General features: G+C 40.0%; 1 protein-coding gene and 1 pseudogene across 2 annotated transcripts in view; one reads left to right on the forward strand and one right to left on the reverse strand.

Moving 5' to 3' along the window:
- The window catches only part of LOC127645803 (transmembrane 6 superfamily member 2-like), an 8,391-nt pseudogene extending 7,065 nt beyond the window's left edge, over positions 1-1,326 (reverse strand).
- A 1,765-nt stretch (positions 1,327-3,091) lies between these two features.
- LOC127645762 (protein strawberry notch homolog 2-like) overlaps positions 3,092-17,402 on the forward strand; it is a 29,516-nt gene continuing 15,205 nt past the window's right edge. The window contains exons 1-18 of one of the 2 annotated variants that reach the window (XM_052129427.1): positions 3,092-3,248; positions 5,925-6,101; positions 6,628-6,698; positions 7,499-7,586; positions 9,463-9,639; positions 9,856-9,930; positions 10,018-10,117; positions 10,552-10,712; positions 12,650-12,783; positions 12,991-13,081; positions 13,417-13,560; positions 13,696-13,813; positions 14,000-14,105; positions 14,281-14,434; positions 16,064-16,240; positions 16,369-16,466; positions 16,804-16,886; positions 16,997-17,179. In XM_052129427.1, coding sequence (XP_051985387.1) covers positions 5,982-6,101; positions 6,628-6,698; positions 7,499-7,586; positions 9,463-9,639; positions 9,856-9,930; positions 10,018-10,117; positions 10,552-10,712; positions 12,650-12,783; positions 12,991-13,081; positions 13,417-13,560; positions 13,696-13,813; positions 14,000-14,105; positions 14,281-14,434; positions 16,064-16,240; positions 16,369-16,466; positions 16,804-16,886; positions 16,997-17,179 — 2,080 coding nt within the window. In that variant the 5' untranslated portion in view covers positions 3,092-3,248; positions 5,925-5,981. The remainder of the gene's footprint in view (positions 3,249-5,924; positions 6,102-6,627; positions 6,699-7,498; positions 7,587-9,462; positions 9,640-9,855; positions 9,931-10,017; positions 10,118-10,551; positions 10,713-12,649; positions 12,784-12,990; positions 13,082-13,416; positions 13,561-13,695; positions 13,814-13,999; positions 14,106-14,280; positions 14,435-16,063; positions 16,241-16,368; positions 16,467-16,803; positions 16,887-16,996; positions 17,180-17,402) is intronic. The other variant, XM_052129428.1, reaches the window with a different exon arrangement.

Below are 17,402 nucleotides of genomic sequence, written 5' to 3' on the forward strand. Positions count from 1 at the left end.
TTTCTATATTATTATTATTATTATTATTAGTTTTATTTTTGCTCTCATGTAATGTCATTGCTGTCTAGGAGAAACAACTAAGAAATTAAAGAGATCTCATTTGTGGTGATGTCATTCCGATTGGGCCAGTTTGCATTTTAGGCATTAGTAATTGGTTGTTGTCATATTGCTGTCCGTCTACTGCTGTCAGTATTATTGGACTTACCATAGAAGAGTGGATCAGTACTTTTCTTGCTCTTCACACTGAGGTTTGCCAGGAGAAATATAGCTGTAAGGACCGTTATGCCAATTGCCAAAATGACCTGTGGACTGAATGACAAAATATGTAAAGTCAGCAGATCTAATGATAATAATAATAATAATAAAATCAACAATTTAATATCAGTATTTGGATTAATCTCATGAAAACATGTCCAGGTCATATTACATCCCATAATAATAATAATAATAATAATAATAATAATAATAATAATAATAATAATAATAATAAAATCAACAAGAAAACATAATTTTATTTAATTTCAGTTTTTGGATTAATCTCATGAAATCATGTCCAGGTCATATTATATCCCATAATAATAATAATTTTTATTGTGCTTAACAAAAGCATAATTTAGCACTATTTTTGCATTTTGACATTATTTTCATGATCTCCACCAAAGAGAAGTAAAAAACAAGAATAGGTTTAGGTCCTAAAAATAAGCTTAATTTTCACAAATAAATACATTAATTAATTAATAATGATAATAAATAAAATGTTTCTTCTCATCAGATTCCTTTAATAAATTGATTAAGAAAGTAGTTTACACTTAAATAAAATCTATTTCATAACAAAATTCCATCAAATTGAATTAATAAAACTTAAATAAATAAATATATATAATTTTATTTTGTTTTGTTTTTTTTTTGTTAAAGATTACTCAATTAAATTCGATGGAATTTTGTTACGAAATACTTTATTATTATTATTATTATTATTATTATTATCATTATTATTTAACGGAGCTCTGATCAAAAGGCCTGATTGAACAGACGTTTGTTGCCCTCTCATGGTAAAATAAGGTCTTGAAAATATATGGCACACAAAACTCAAGATGTCTACATTTTAGATTTTGTGAGCTACAATAAAATTCACTCTTTTAAATAAAAATGTCAAATGTAATTCTTTAACATCAGTGATATTACTTATTTAACATGCATAACTGTAAAACAATGATATAGGAGGCACACTTACTCTTGTAAGCAGGACACGTGGTTCATTGTGTAAAGAACAAACGGTGCTGTGAGAGACAGAATTAAAACTCTGATCTCTGGAGGAAAATACATTTGTGTTGAACTAATACAAGCAATACAGCCTAATTAAATAAACTTTTTAAACTGAAAACATCCTATGAATAAAGTTTAAAGGAAGCTCTGTCTCTCTGTGTGTCTTCTGCTTTATTCAGCACGGATGATTGAATCAGCATGAAATCTCTTCTTCATCCAAAGTCCCCGGACTCTGAACTCTTACAGCCCAACACAGTGTAACCAGTGAACCGTGCAGTATTAAGACTCTCCACAGGGGGGCGCTGTTATGATGCGCTTCTAACTGGGGTTTTGACCTTTAATCAATATTTCCATGGAAACCATATTTCTTTTCTTCCCTTTTTAAATGGCTGTTTTCAGTAAAACATGTTAACAGGGCACCAATCGCAGTAGCATACAGTTGCTTTACTGTTTTACTCCTGATAATGTATTAAAATAATTATATTAATTAATTATATATATATATATATATATATATATATATATATATATATATATATATATATATATATATGTATATATTTTAGCTTTACTGTTTTTACTCCTGATAATGTATTAAAATAATTATATTATATATATATATATATATATATATATATATATATATATATATATATATATATATATATATATATATATATATTGTTTTTTATTTTATTTATTTATTTTTACTCCTATTAATGCATTAAAATAATTATATTAATATATATATATATATATATATATATATATATATATATATATATATATATATATATATACCTTTTTATCTAAAATGTTTTATCTAAATTTTTTAAAATATTTTTAATTATCTATTAATGCATTAACATAATTATATTAATTATATATATATCCATGTTACTCCGGGGGGATTGTCCCTGTAATAATTTCACTGTCACAACCTCAGTTCCTATAATACATCTATAACACATTTGTAATAGATCTATAATACACAAAATAGTCACACTCAGGACCTTCGGGACAAAAATGTCCCCATTGAAACCCATTAAAACTGCAATATTTGATCCGAGTGCCATTCGAGTATAAAATCATGATATTATGCTTTCATTCTGGAGCCAACGCTTCATAATACAATTGTTGTATATTTTCCCCAAATGGCGCCATTTTCCCTAATTTTTAGCCTATGGAGCAAATACAAGCTTTTCCCCTATTTTCTGTTTGCTGTATTACAGAGACCTTCAGGACAACTGAATAAATGATGCAGATAAAAGAGTGTTTTGTATGTGTGTATTGTGTGTGTGTGTGTGTGTGTGTGTGTGTGTGTGTGTGTGTGTGTGTGTGTGTGTGTGTGTGTGTGTGTGTGTAAAAACAACAGTGGCATTATATAAACAAACAGGCATTTAAAGGGTTAAAATCCTGAAAATTAATGATTATTTGTTAGTAGTAATAGTTATGATCAGGGCTGTTGGTAAAAAAAAAATCTATGGCTAAAAATTTAACAAGGGTTAAATGTATAAAATAAAAAATTACTTGAAAAATAAAACTTATAAACTTATAAATAATTATACATTTGTTTTACAGTACAAACTGCTCTATGATAATATGATTTCTCACGTCATGTAAATATGGGCTAAAAAGTTTTTAAATGGCAAAATATCAGCTTTAAAATAAAATATAACACAATAATTTTCAAATCAAATCTTTATTTACAAACAAAGGCAATGATAAAAAATATTCTTTCGTTTTTTCTAATTCACAAAATTGACCAATTGCCGCGCGTGTTGAGTGCGTGATGACGTCATTCCTCCTTCCTCAGCTCAAGATGGCGACGTCGACCAGGAAGTAGGTAAACAACCGAACAGGAGGAGAAAAATATGGATTACCCCTCAAATACACCCTAACCGATGAACACAAAGGCAGATTGAGTGGCCGTTAGTGGTCGTGGAGGGGTATCGAGGACAGGAGAGTTTAGTTATCGCGCGGTGAGTGACTTTTCTGTCAGGTTAGCATGTTAGCACAAGTCAAACAATAGATCAATAGAGTCAGTCATAAAAACACCCAGACAGCTGAGAAATTCACTATTAAATCATTTAAATTCATTCATTAAAAACATCCAAATGAACCGGGTGTCATGTTAAAATGATGCGCTTGTGAGTCCAGGGATATTTAGTTGGAGGTTTTCATGTTGACACGCTCAGTCAGAATTAATTTAGTTTTTTACCCTACATATTTAAGTGGTTAAATTTAAATATAATTTTTTTTTTTTTTTTTTTTTGGCTGAGTGGACATGAGGCATGTGTCATAGGGTGAGAATAATACATAATGACATATATACTTACGGTGTAATTCCTATTAAACATACACATACAGTTGAAATCAGAATTTTACATACACTTTGGTTGAAGTCATTAAAACTTTTTTTTATTTATTTTGTATTTTTTATAACCATTCCACTATAGTTTTGCCAAGTCGTTTAGGACATCTACTCTGTGCATGACATGAGTAATTTGTTTTCAGACAGATTGTTTTACTTTTAATTGGCTATATCACAATTCCAGTGGGTCAGAAGTTTACATACACTAACTGTGCCTTTAAGCAGCGTGGAAAATTATGTCAAGCCTTCAGGCAATTAGGCAATTTGATTCTGATAGAAGGTTTATCTCTGGATGTATTTTAAGATCTACCTTCAGTGCATCTTTGCTTGACATCATGTGAAAATCAAAAGAAATCAATCTTAGAAAAACGATTGTGGCCCTCCACAAGTCTGGCTCATCCTTGGGAGCAATTTCCAAATGCCTGAATGTGCCACGTTCATCTGTACAAACAATAGTACACAAGAATAAACACCATGTGACCACACAGTCATCATACCACTCAGGAAGGAGACGCATTCTGTCTCCTAGAGATGAAAGTAGTTTGGTGCTAAAAGTGCAAATCAATCCCAGAACAACAGCAAAGGACCTTGTGAAGATGCTGGAGGAAACAGGTGGACGAGTATCTAGATCCACAGCAAAACGAGTCCTATATGGACATCACCTGAAAGGCTGCTCAGCAAGGAAGAAGCCACTGCTCCAAAACCACCATAAAAAAAGCCAGACTACAGTTTGCAAGTGCACATGGGGACAAAGATCTTACTTTTTGGAGAAATGTCCTCTGGTCTGATGAAACAAAAATGTAACTGTTTGGTCATAATGACCATCGCTATGTTTGGAGGAAAAAGGGTGAAGAACAGCATCCCAACCGTGAAGCATGGGGGTGCAGCATCATGTTGTGGGGGTGCTTTGCTGCAAGAGGGACTGGAGCACTTCACTAAATAGATGGCATCATGAGGAAGGATATATAGAAGCAACATCTCAAGACATCAGCCAGGAAGTTAAAGCTCAGTACACATGGGTCTTCCAAATGGACAATGACCCCAAGTATACCTCCAAAATTGTGGAAAAATGGCTTAAGGACAACAAAGATCAAGGTGTTGGAGTGGACATCACAAAGCCTTGACCTCAATCTGACAATCTTAAATCTGTGGGCAGAACAGAAAAAGTGTGTTCGAGCAAGGAGGCCTACTCAGTTACACCAGTTCTGTCTGGAGGAATGGGACAACATTCCAGCAACTTATTGTGAGAAGCTTGTGGAAGGCTCCCCAAAACATTTGACCCAAGTTAAACAATTTAAAGGCAATCAAATACTACCAAAGTGTGTGTAAACTTCTGACCCACTGGGAATGTGATGAAAGAAATAAAAGCTGAAATAAATCATCCTCTACTATTATTCTGACATTTCACATTCTTAAAATAAAGTACTGATCCAAACTGACCTAAGACAGGGAATGTTTTCTACAAATTGTGAAAAACTGAGTTTAAATGTATTTGGCTAAGATGTATGTAAACTTCTGAGATCTGTGTAAATGGTCTGCACTTATATAACGCCTTTTTAAGCCTTAACGGTATTCAAAGCGCTTTACACTGCGTCTCATTCACCCATTCACACACACACACACACACACACACACATTCATACACCAATGGTGGTAGAGCTGCTATGTAAGGTGCTAGCCTGCCATTGGGAGCAACTTGGGGTTCAGTGTCTTGCCCAAGGACATTTCGGCATGAGGAGTCATGTGGGCCGGGATTCAAACCACCAACCCTGCGATTAATGGCCGACCCGCTCTACCACCTGAGCCACAGCCGCTCATATATGTGTGTCTATAGGCCTGGAAATGTCATTTCATTACTAGTATATGTAAATTTTAAATTCTAAAATAGTTCATCAAGTCATTGTAAGTGCTTGTGTACAGTAAACAAACAATAAAACAAAACAGTGTAACAAATTTAATCCATTGATGGTCTTATTGGAGACATTTGTGCCCTTTTCATAATCATGTAAATGTGTTGATTCCAAAGATTAGTGCCCGACACACAGAAGAAAACCCCGCCCTAGTAATATCAATGAAATTACATTGTTTAAAAAGTCCCTTTATAATAATCATGAACAACTGGACAACTTATGGAAAATCATTGGTCAAAACATTTTGTCTTAAAATTCTTTTCTCTGTCTCAGAAGTTGAACAATATGGTCATTATTTCTATGATTGTGGATATCTGCAGCCTGACTAGCCTCAATATTTGAAAACTTTACTTTTCTTTCTGTCTCTCTGTCAGAAATGGCTGGTGAATGATGGGGGTTTGACACGTGACCATGTTTCTGCTCTGATTCTGATGCCCAGTCTTGCCACGTCTGTTGTCATGGACACGGAGGACTATCTGCACCCTGAGGGCCCTCAGCTGGGGAGCCCGAATTTCAGCGCTCCCAGTCCTCCTCTAACAAGCTCCATGGAGGTACATACGGACCCTTGTGAATGAAGTTTCACATGACAAACTGCCCCAAGTCTGGCCTTAGACCCGTCAGGCTTCAATTGGGGTGCAGGGATATCAGTTTAGGAATAACCAGCCTGTTGGGAGTCTTATCTTCTCTGCCCTCTAATTTCATAGTCATGATGAAAATGTATTTTCTTAATCTGATGAAATCTACAGTTTTGAACTCTCTTCTTCATAATTATCACTCTGGTCAGGTCTTGAGCCTTGTTCAAAGTGGGAGGGACCCTGGAGTTCTTTGGTAGCCAATGGTAATCTTCTCTTTAGAAAGAGTTGTCTCACCTGGTTTATGGCTGTTTACGTGGTGAACTGTTATAACACAAATGGTTTTTACCATGTATGTGCACCGTTTCTGTTGGGTCTCACCAGAGTCGTTATAATGCAAGCACTGAGATGAAATATTTGGGTTGATGGGTAATATCTCTGTTGTACGGTGTTTCCAAGGGCCACTTCCTGTGTCAAATGTGCTGTTTGTTTCCTGTTTTCACAGAGTCAGCTGTATCCGTCAAACTCATGGGTACAAACCCAGTACAACCAGCACTATCCTATGCAATCTGAGAGGTGAGTGACACAGTCTGTCAGTCCTCACAACTTCTAAAAAACTCCTTCTTGCAGGTAAAGCACCTGTACATCTGTTTCAGGTGATTCACAATTGGATGGCAAATATCAATCAATCAATCAATCAATCAATTTGAATGCTGAAATTGAAGTTGATAATCTGATATGAAGAGGCTGGCTGTTCCACAGTTTCAGACCGGTAACTCTAAAAGCACGATCACCTTTTTTTTTTTAAAGTCTGGATCTAGGCACGATGCGTAAACCAAGGAAGTGGGACGTGCCAAATTTACAAAAACATTTAAAAAAGAGAGACAAAGGCCGGCATGGAGCGGCAGTGGGAGAGAGAGAGAGAAAAAAAACATACTCACCGGTTCTCCGATACGCCGTATAGGGTATACTAGAGGATGTGCGATGGCCAATACGAACAGTGAACCACCTGTTAGTCAAATAAGAGTGGAAACACTGTAATACTGAACCACGAAGGCCCATTGATATCTCTAGACAGGTTAACAGGACCTCATGGTCAACTAAATCAAATGCAGCACTCAGATATAGCCAAACTAAAGCCATGTATGTCCCAGAATCGGGTAAAGATGTCACATGAGACTTACACTGAAGTTTGCAGTGTAAATGCTAATCCATCCCGGACACCATCAAATGACTTGCTAGTCTTCCATTGCACTAAAACAAGGGTCTTAAACTTTATTGATAATGTGCAGTTTTCAACACCTGATCGAAGATGAAATAATCTGATATCCTCTCTGTGTGTATTTCTCAAGTCTCTCTCTCCTCTGATATATCAGGCAGCTCCAGTCTAACTCGTCCTCCGTGAATCTGGACCTGTCTGACATAGACATTCACGACCTCGTGAGGAATGGAGACTTCTCCCAGGTAAGTCGTGGATATCATGTCTTTCTGCTACGATAGCGCCCGAGGGCGGACTCCCTTTAACCGTCGGAAAATAATTAAAAACAAACATCGGATGTGTCTTTTGGCTATGCTGAATGTGACCCATATATTAAATATCAGATTCTGGTCTGGGGTGCGTTTCCCAAAAGCATCGCAAGCTTTATGAGATTGTAAATACCATTGGCGCCTATAGTTTATGCGCTCTACTTCGGCTTACGATGCATATAACACTCCCTGAGCATGTGGCATGTTCATCATTATAATATGAAACATTTATTAAATTGCATTTAAAAATGTAACTAGCTGTTTGTTTGTTTTTTTAAAGCCAGTAGAACACTTAATGCCTGTATATCTAATTAAATGTCAGCAATTGAAGGAGAAACGTTGTACTATTTTACTGACCAGAGTGTAATATTACTTAAGAGAGAAACACACTAAAATATTGCAGAATACACTGAAGTCTATGAAGTGAGTGATATTTATACGCGTAAAGGGTCATCACATGACTCGCGTCAGTGCTGCAGAATACATTGAAGTCTATGAAGTGAGTGATATTTATACGCGTAAAGGGTCATCACATGACTCGTGTCAGCGCTGTAGAATACACTGAAGTCTATGAAGTGAGTGATATTTATGCGTGTAAAGGGTCATCACATGACTCACGTCAGCGCTGTAGAATACATTGAAGTCTATGAAGCGAGTGATATTTATACGGGTAAAGGGTCATCACATGACTCACGTCAGCGCTGCAGAATACATTGAAGTCTATGAAGTGAGTGATGGTTATACGGGTAAAGGGTCATCACATGACTCACGTCAGTGCTGCAGAATACATTAAAGTCTATGAAGCGAGTGATATTTATACGTGTAAAGGGTCATCACATGACTCACGTCAGTGCTGCAGAATACATTGAAGTCTATGAAGTGAGTGATGTTTATACGGGTAAAGGGTCATCACATGACTCACGTCAGTGCTGCAGAATACATTGAAGTCTATGAAGTGAGTGATATTTATACGCGTAAAGGGTCATCACATGACTCGCGTCAGTGCTGCAGAATACATTGAAGTCTATGAAGTGAGTGATATTTATACACGTAAATCATCATCACATGGCTTGACTCACGAAACCAGATGTGGTGGAGTCAACATGTCGACGGTTGAGTGTGTGCTTTTGTATTTGCTGAGATGATGACGGAAAAATATGTTTGTATAATCTAACTCCGCCATGACAGTTGTTGATTAAAAAAATTAAATCCGCTGTAGCACCCGTACTTTCACGTACTTGCACTAAGTTATGAATTGAGTGCTCAGTCACAATGCAACGACACGTGAAATCGAGCTTTCATGGCACGATGCATCTGCATTCACGTATTTACGTAGCGTAAGTTTGGGCCTTAATTGTGGTCACACTCGAGAAAAGGCTTCATTTCCTGAATTCTCTTGATTAGGTAGCTCAGCGGTAAAGACGCTGACTATCACCCCTAGAGTTGTGAGTTCGAATCCAGGGTGTGCTGAGTGACTCCAGCCAGGTCTCCTAAGCAACCAACCCGGTTGCTAGGGAGGGTCGAGTCACATGGGGTAACCTCCTTGTGGTCGCTATAATGTGGTTCTCGCTCTCGGTGGGGTGCGTGGCGAGTTGTGTGTGGATGCCGCGGTGGATGACGTCTCCACGGCAACGCGCTCAACAATCTGGAAGATAACAGTAGATGGAACGGGCCTTTATTCGGTGTATGACTCCTAGTGTCCTTTAGCTTCGCCCACAGTTGAAGTTTACTATATAGTCGAGGATTTACTATATACGGCTACTTGTTATTTTGAAGTTACTTTAATCTCTCATTTTCTTTATTTCTTGTCTAGGATCTGTCAGGTATTGACGAGCTGTCCAACACGTCTCTGTTCTCCTCGCCGTCTGACACGCTGTCTGAGTATGCAGACCACTCGGGGTTTTGCATCGACAGTTTGGCACAGTTACCCACTGAGGGCACCACAGCACAGTTGTACTGGGATATACCCGGGCACAGTCAGAGACAACAGGTGTTTACACGGCACTGTACCACGTTAATCTCAAAATCCATCTTGAACAAAACATTGAAGTACTAAAAATTCATAATGGCTTACAGTTGAATCTTTCAGGGACTACATATTAGAGGAGTTCATTTAAAAATGTAAACAGTCATGATAAACCGAAAATGAGAGGTTCATCTTCCTCGAGTTCATTTGTGTGAGTGTTTCTGTATTAATATTCTTCAGCAGAATCTGGGGGCTTTTCCTGGTAGGCTGGATGACATAAGCGCGATCCAGTCCGCTTCAGTGGCAGGACTTAAGGTAGATTAGCGGTACCTTATTTCTCATCTAATTCTCTGGCCTGTATTTCATCACATTTCATCACTCCCTCCTCTTTCAATTTAACAGGCTGCTCCACGCCCGCAGGAGGAAGAGGAGGAGGCAGATGAGGAAGAAACGGAGGAGTTGGGGCACGTGGACACATATGCTGAATACAAGCCATCTAAATGTAAACAAACATGTTGTATCATATCATATATAAACCTACAAAATTGGGGTGGGCAGTATGACCAGAATCTTACCTTACGGTATGAGTAATCCTTTATCACGATAATGCTAAATATCATTGATTTTTGATAGTTCAGTAAGTTAAAGGAATGGTCCAGGTTTAATACATGTTAAGCTCAATCGACAGCATTTGCCGCATAACGTTGATTACCAAATAAATGGTTCGACTTGTCCCCTTTTTTTTTCTGGGTGACAGTTATGCACTTACAAAGGAAGTCATGTTATAAAAACTCACTGTTTCAAAAGTATAGCCACCAGACATAAACTATGACCATATACAGTATCATACTGCCCAGCCCTGGTACAGCACACATTCAACTTGATCTCTTATTTTGTGGTGCATCAGTGGCAAATAAACTGTTCGCATTTGGGCAGCTACTATTGGAATCTCTCACCCTGACATTGTGGTGGAGACCAACACACTGTCCAGTGTCCCTCCTCCAGACATCACATACACACTGTCCATTCCAGACAGCACCATTAACTCCGGTCAGCTGTCAGCTCTGCAGCTGGAGGCCATCACCTATGCCTGCCAGGTACTCTGCGCTCTTCTGTTTTTGTGCTCTTCAGTTTCAACCTTTCCCTTTTTGTGTTCTTCATTCTCAGCTGTTCTGTCTCTGTGCTCTTCCCTCACCGTGCTTTTCACTTTCAGCTTTTCCATTTCTTCTCTACCCTCTCTGCACTCTTCACTTCCAGCTGTTCTGTCTTTGTGCTCTTCCCTATCTGTGGTCTTCACTTTCAGCTTTTCAATCTCTGTGCTTTTCCCTTTATGTACCCTTCACTCGACCCTTCTGTCTTTGTGCTCTTCCCTCACCATGCTTTTCAATTTCAGCTTTTCCATTTCTTCTCTACCCTCTCTGAACTTTCAGCTCTTCTGCCTCTGTGCTCTTCCCTCGCTGTGCCCTTCACTTTTAGTTCTTCTGTCTCTCTGCCTTTTCCCTCTCTGCACTCTTCACTTCCAGCTCTTCTGTCTCAGTGCTCATCCCTCTCTGTGCTCTTCACTTTCAGCTTTTCTATCTCTGCACTCTTCACTTCCAGCTCTTCTGTCTTTGTGTTCTTCCTTATCTGTGGTCTTCACTTTTGGATCTTCTGTGTATCTTCCCTCTCTGTGCACTTCACTTTCAGCTTTTCCCTTTATGTGCTCTTCACTCGACCCTTCTGTCTCTGTGCTCTTCCCTCACCATGCTTTTCAATTTCAACTTTTCCATTTCTTCTCTACCCTCTCTGAACTTTCAGCTCTTCTGCCTCTGTGCTCTTCCCTCGCTGTGCCCTTCACTTGCAGCTTTTCTATCTCTGTGCTTTTCCCTTTATGTACTCTTCTGTCTCTGTGCTCTTCCCTCACCGTGCTTTTCACTTTCAGCTTTTCAGTTTCTTCTCTACCATCTCTGCGCTCTTCACTTCCAGCTCTTCTGTCTTTGTGTTCTTCCTTATCTGTGGTCTTCACTTTCAGCTTTTCAATCTCTGTGCTTTTCCCTTTATGATGTACCCTTCACTCGGGTTGAGTTAAGCTTTTCTGTCTTTGTGCTCTTCCCTCACCATGCTTTTCAATTTCAGCTTTTCCATTTCTTTTATACCCTCAATGCTCTCTTCACTTTTGGCACTCCTGCCTCTGTGCGCTTCCCTCGCTGTGCTCTTCACTTTCAGCTTTTCTATCTCTGCACTCGTCACTTCCAGCTGTTCTGTCTCAGTGCTCTTACCTCTCTGTGCTCTTCACTTTTAGTTCTTCTGTCTCTCTGACTTTCCCTCTCTGTGCCATTCACTTGCAGCTTTTCTATCTCTGTGCTTTTGCCTTTATGTACTCTTCCCTCACCATGCTTTTCACTTCCAGCTCTTCTGTCTTTTGAGCACTTCCTTATCTGTGGTCTTCACTTTTGGATCTTCTGTGTATCTTCCCTCATTGTGCACTTCACTTTCAGCTTTTCCCTTTATGTGCTCTTCACTTGACCCTTCTGTCTCTGTGCTCTTCCCTCTCTGTGCTCTTCACTTTCAGCTTTTCAATTTCTTTTCTACCCTTAATGCCCTCTTTACTTTTGGCACTTCTGCCTCTGTGCTCTTCCCTCTCTGTGCTCTTCACTTTCAGCTTTTCTATCTCTGTGCTTTTGCCTTTATGTACTCTTCTGTCTCTGTGCTCTTCCCTCACCGTGCTTTTCAATTTCTGCTTTTCCATTTCTTCTCTACCCTCTCTGTGCTCTTCACTTCCAGCTCTTCTGTCTCGGTGCTCATCCCTCGCTGTGCTCTTCACTTTCTGCTCTTCTGTCTCTACACTTCCTCTCTGTGACCTTTACTTTCGCTCTAATGTCTCAGTGCTCTTCCTTCTCTGTGGTCTTCACTTTTGGCTCTTTCCTTTTTTTCATTTCTCTCCGTGTTCTTTCCTTTCTCTGCTCTTCCCTCTGAGTGTGCTTCCTTTCCACTCAAATTATTATTTTTATTTTGTGTAAATGTTTGAGGTTGCATTTGTGGTTTTGTTCTTCAGCAACACGAGGTGATTCTTCAGAACGGCCAGCGAGCGGGGTTTCTGATTGGAGATGGAGCAGGTGTTGGGAAAGGCCGCACTGTGGCTGGAATCATACTGGAGAATTTCTTAAAGGGTCGGAAGAGAGCACTATGGTAAAGTTCACATCTCGATCATCCACATTCAATCAAACACGTCTGAATCACACGCAGACATGTGCTTTGAATAGCATGAAACATCTTCCTTAATATTTATAGTCAATGCTGAAGAGTCCGACATGAATTGCAACAACACAAATAACATTTATCACATAACAGATTGAGTTTCTAGAATTGTAACAGACTTTTGCTTCTCTGTTTTAGGTTCAGTGTCTCGAATGACCTGAAGTACGATGCTGAGCGAGATCTCAAAGACATTGACGCTCCCAACATCCCTGTTTTTGCTTTAAATAAGGTTTGAAATGTGAATGACCACTGCTGTATTGTAGACAATAGCCAATAGTCGTACCTGAAAAGGACGGTAAAAGTTGAACCCATTAAAAGAAGAACTGCTTCAACTGGAGTGGTGGTGGTGGCGGCGTGGTGGGCTAACCGGTAATCAGAAGGTTGCTGGTTCGACCCCCCACAGCCACCACCATTGTGTCCTTGAGTAAGGCACTTAACTCCAGGATGCTCCGGTGGGATTTTCCCTGTAATAAGGGCTCTGAAAGTCACTTTGGATAAAAACCGACAACTGTTTTGAGATATACGGCACATGGCTTGATTGTATGTTTGTCCTCTTTCGCACAGATTAAATACGGAGACACCGCTACCTCAGAGGGCGTTCTGTTCGCCACATACTCGGCGCTGATTGGAGAGAGCCAGGCGGGCGGCCAGCACCGCACCAGACTCAAACAGATCCTGGACTGGTGCAGAACCAACTTTGAAGGAGTCGTATCCTTCATTTCCAGTTCAATATGGGATTAGATGTTTTTTTTTTTCAAGTGTGTTTTAAGTATATCTTTGTTTATGTCTACCAAAAAAGATGAATCCGAGTGCTGTTGACCCTTGACTTTTAACCTCTGTCAGATTGTGTTTGACGAGTGCCATAAGGCAAAAAACGCGACTTCCACCAAGATGGGTAAAGCCGTGCTGGACTTGCAGAGTAAACTGCCCCGGGCGAGAGTGGTGTACGCTAGTGCCACAGGTGCGTTCGGAGCTTCTAGATATATTGTCTCGCAGTCTGCAGATAGAGCGATTTTATTTCCATGCTGAAAGTGTGCATGTTTGAGTCCAATATTACCCTGCATTTGGATCTACAAAAGAGTTGCATGGCTTGAAATCTCATCTTTGAGGATTACTCTCTTTCGCCATTAACATTCTTGTTCTCTAGGTGCTTCTGAGCCAAAGAACATGATCTACATGAGCCGGTTAGGGATCTGGGGGCAAGGAACACCGTTCAAGGCCTTTGATGACTTCCTGCACGCTATAGAGAAGAGGTTAGAGTTCATGATGGGTGGAGATCAGGGCTTTCATGTCATAACACAGCACATATATTAATGTCTTACGGTGTCTTTTTAATCTAACCACAAGGTCCAGATTTGATTGAATATCTTCATATGCATATTTTATATCTCTCATTGAAACGTTCAATTCTAACTGACTGTGTTTCAGGGGGGTTGGTGCCATGGAGATTGTCGCAATGGATATGAAAGTGAGTGGCATGTATATCGCACGGCAGCTGAGTTTTTCCGGCGTGTCTTTCCGTATTGAGGAGATATCACTGGATGAAGAGTTTAAACTGGTCTACAACAAAGCAGCTAGACTGGTGAGAGACACACATATGGATGAAAATTCTGTCATCACTGATTCACCCCGTGTGGTTCGAAACCTGTATGAAAGGAGATAATATGAAGAATGTACTGGTCACTCTTTTCCATGCAATTACAATGACGGTGGATTTGAAGTTTCGAGTCTTCAGAAAGGACGTCATAAAAGTAGTATATATTCGGGGACCCCCAGGGGGCCTCCTTAGCAACCAAATTGGCCCCGTTGCTAGGGAGGGTGGAGTCACATGGGGTAACCTCCTCGTGGTGGTGATTAGTGGTTCTCTCAATGGGGCGTGTGGTGAGTTGTGTGTGGATCGTGGAGAGTAGCATGAGCCTCCACATGCTGTGAGTCTCCTAAGCAACCAAATTGGCCCGGTTGCTAGGTAGGGTAGAGTCACATGGGGTAACCTCCTCGTGGTCGTGATTAGTGGTTCTCGCTCTCAATGGGGCGTGTGGTGAGTTGTGCGTGGATCGTGTAGAGTAGCATGAGCCTCCACATGCTGTGAGTCTCCGCGGTGTCATGCACAAATAGTCACGTGATAAGATGCGCGGATTGACGGTCTCAGAAGCGGAGGCAACCGAGACTTGTCCTCTGCCACCCGGATTGAGGCGAGTAACCGCGCCACCACGAGGACCTACTAAGTAGTGGGAATTGGGCATTCCAAATTGGGGAGAAAATGGGATAAAAAAAAAAACATTGCTCAATTATTGTGTAGGAAAAGATATGCTGTGCACGTACTGCAAAGTAGGCTAACGATTTTCCAGACAATTAGCGATGCACCGATATTCAAATTTTTGGCTGATCCAGGCCAATACCGTTTTTATTTTTTATTGTGGTTTTTATTTTATTTATTATTTTCTTTGCCAGGTACTCCCCTTATTTTGTCGTCAGATCAATCTTTTGCTCGGGAATTATGCTTTAAAAATGTACAGAGGTACAAACGCTAATTTATTGTTCTAACGATAAGTAATTTCCATTTAACGTGGATTGGATCCATTGAACAATATTTAAAGGGTTAGTTCACCCAAACATTACAATTATCCCATAATTGACTCACCCCCAAGCCATCCTCGACTTTCTTCTTTCAGCCAAACACAATCGGAGATATATTAAATATATTTAAAGCTTCCAAGCTTTATAATGGGAGTGAATGGTACCTTAGATTTTGATCCCCAAAAAGTGCATCCATCCATCATAAAAGTGATCCATACGGCTCCAGAGGCCTTTGCCTTCTGAAGCGAAGCGATGCGTTTTTGTAAGAACAATATCCATATTAATATTTTTATAAACTATAATCACTGGCTTCCTGTTATGGCCGTTCACGAGAGTCGAGTTGCGGCTTATGACGTAGGCGTGGAAGCGACGATCGTTGAATACGTTTGAGCAAAACATCGTATCGTTACATCCCTAGTGTTAATCCGTCCTTTTTTGGAGCATGAAAGTTCTAGCGCACATGGAAAAGAGTGACCCGTACCAGTACGTCATTGGCCATTTCTCCTTTTGGGTACCACGGAATAAAGAAGGTCAGGTTGGGAACAACACCAGGGTGACTAAATAATGACATCGTAAACTATTCCTTTAACCGTACATTTTGCAACCTATTTAATCCCTGACTCTTTCTCTCTAGTGGGCAGAAGCTCTTGAGTTGTTTACCAGAGCGGCAGATGTTTTGGGTTTGGCGTCTCGTAAGTCTCTGTGGGGTCAGTTCTGGTCGTCCCATCAGAGGTTTTTTAAGTATCTCTGTATCGCTGCTAAAGTCCGTCGTCTTGTCGAACTTGCTCAGGAAGAGATGCAACGCGGCAAGGTGAGTCTGCAATTTACCCAAACAAGTGTTTCATCTGAAACCTCCCGCTCTGATATATCTTGCGTCTTGTTTTTGTTATAGTTTAGTTTTATTGGTCTCCTCCCTCTTTTCTGTGTCATTTCAAACAGTCTATCGTAATTGGCCTGCAGTCCACCGGAGAGGCTCGTACACGAGAGGTCCTGGACGAGAACGATGGACACCTGGACAGATTCGTCTCTGCTGCTGAGTGAGTCTCTTTAAATCCGAAGGCCTTGTATACACCTGCTTTAAGCATCCGTAACAAGCGGACTTCACTAAATACAGCTATAAACGGGCTACAGTGTGTTTTGTGATCCGATCACCACATTTTAAACGCATTTGGAGTTAGCCAGGATGTCTTTAGCACCAATTTTCTGGGGTGTCCATGTATTTAAAATAGAGAAACTTTAGACTTTAATATAAAGTCAGTCCTAAAGTTAGTCCTGCAAGGGTAGCTGATGATATTCTTTGCATTATATCTTTGTGGTTATGAGTCAGTTTAAGTGAACTGGATTTATTTTGGGGGGCGGGGTTTCCTCCTGCAGGGGTGTTTTCCAGTCCTTGGTACAAAAACACTTTCCAACCGAGAAACCCAAGAGAGAGAAAAGTGCATCGAGCAAAAGGAAACGTGAGTCTGTTATGTCATTATTCATCCAACCTCTGATTGGCCGGTCTGTGTGGGTTTGTGCTGCTGTCCCGCCTTTGTCTTTCTCAAACCCACCTCTTTGTGTTCTGAAGGAAAGCCCAGGAGCCGGCCTTCAAAATTTCCGAAGCACTGTGTGGGAGTGGGCGGAGTTATTAAAATCAGTGACGATTCGGACTCTGATTCAGATGAGATTGACAGCGAATCAAATTCCTCCCCTGAATCACTACAGGACAACGATGATGTCATCTTCGTCAATCACATCAACGGTCCAGCTGGTACGTCGACTACAAGCATTGACATTATAAAAGCATTTCCCTTTTGTTCAGACATGTTTTTATGCTATATCTGACTCAAATCCCTTTGGTTGTTTACAGTATGAACAGCATTAGGGCTGTGTATATACACTTATAATGGTGATGATTTTATTGTTGTCAAAAGTAGCGAATAAAAGTGTGCGCAAAACCTGTGCCGAATTTCAGGACTTGACCTGTGTGCACG

This window comes from Xyrauchen texanus, chromosome 6, assembly GCF_025860055.1.
Source record: "Xyrauchen texanus isolate HMW12.3.18 chromosome 6, RBS_HiC_50CHRs, whole genome shotgun sequence".
NCBI lineage: Eukaryota > Metazoa > Chordata > Actinopteri > Cypriniformes > Catostomidae > Xyrauchen > Xyrauchen texanus.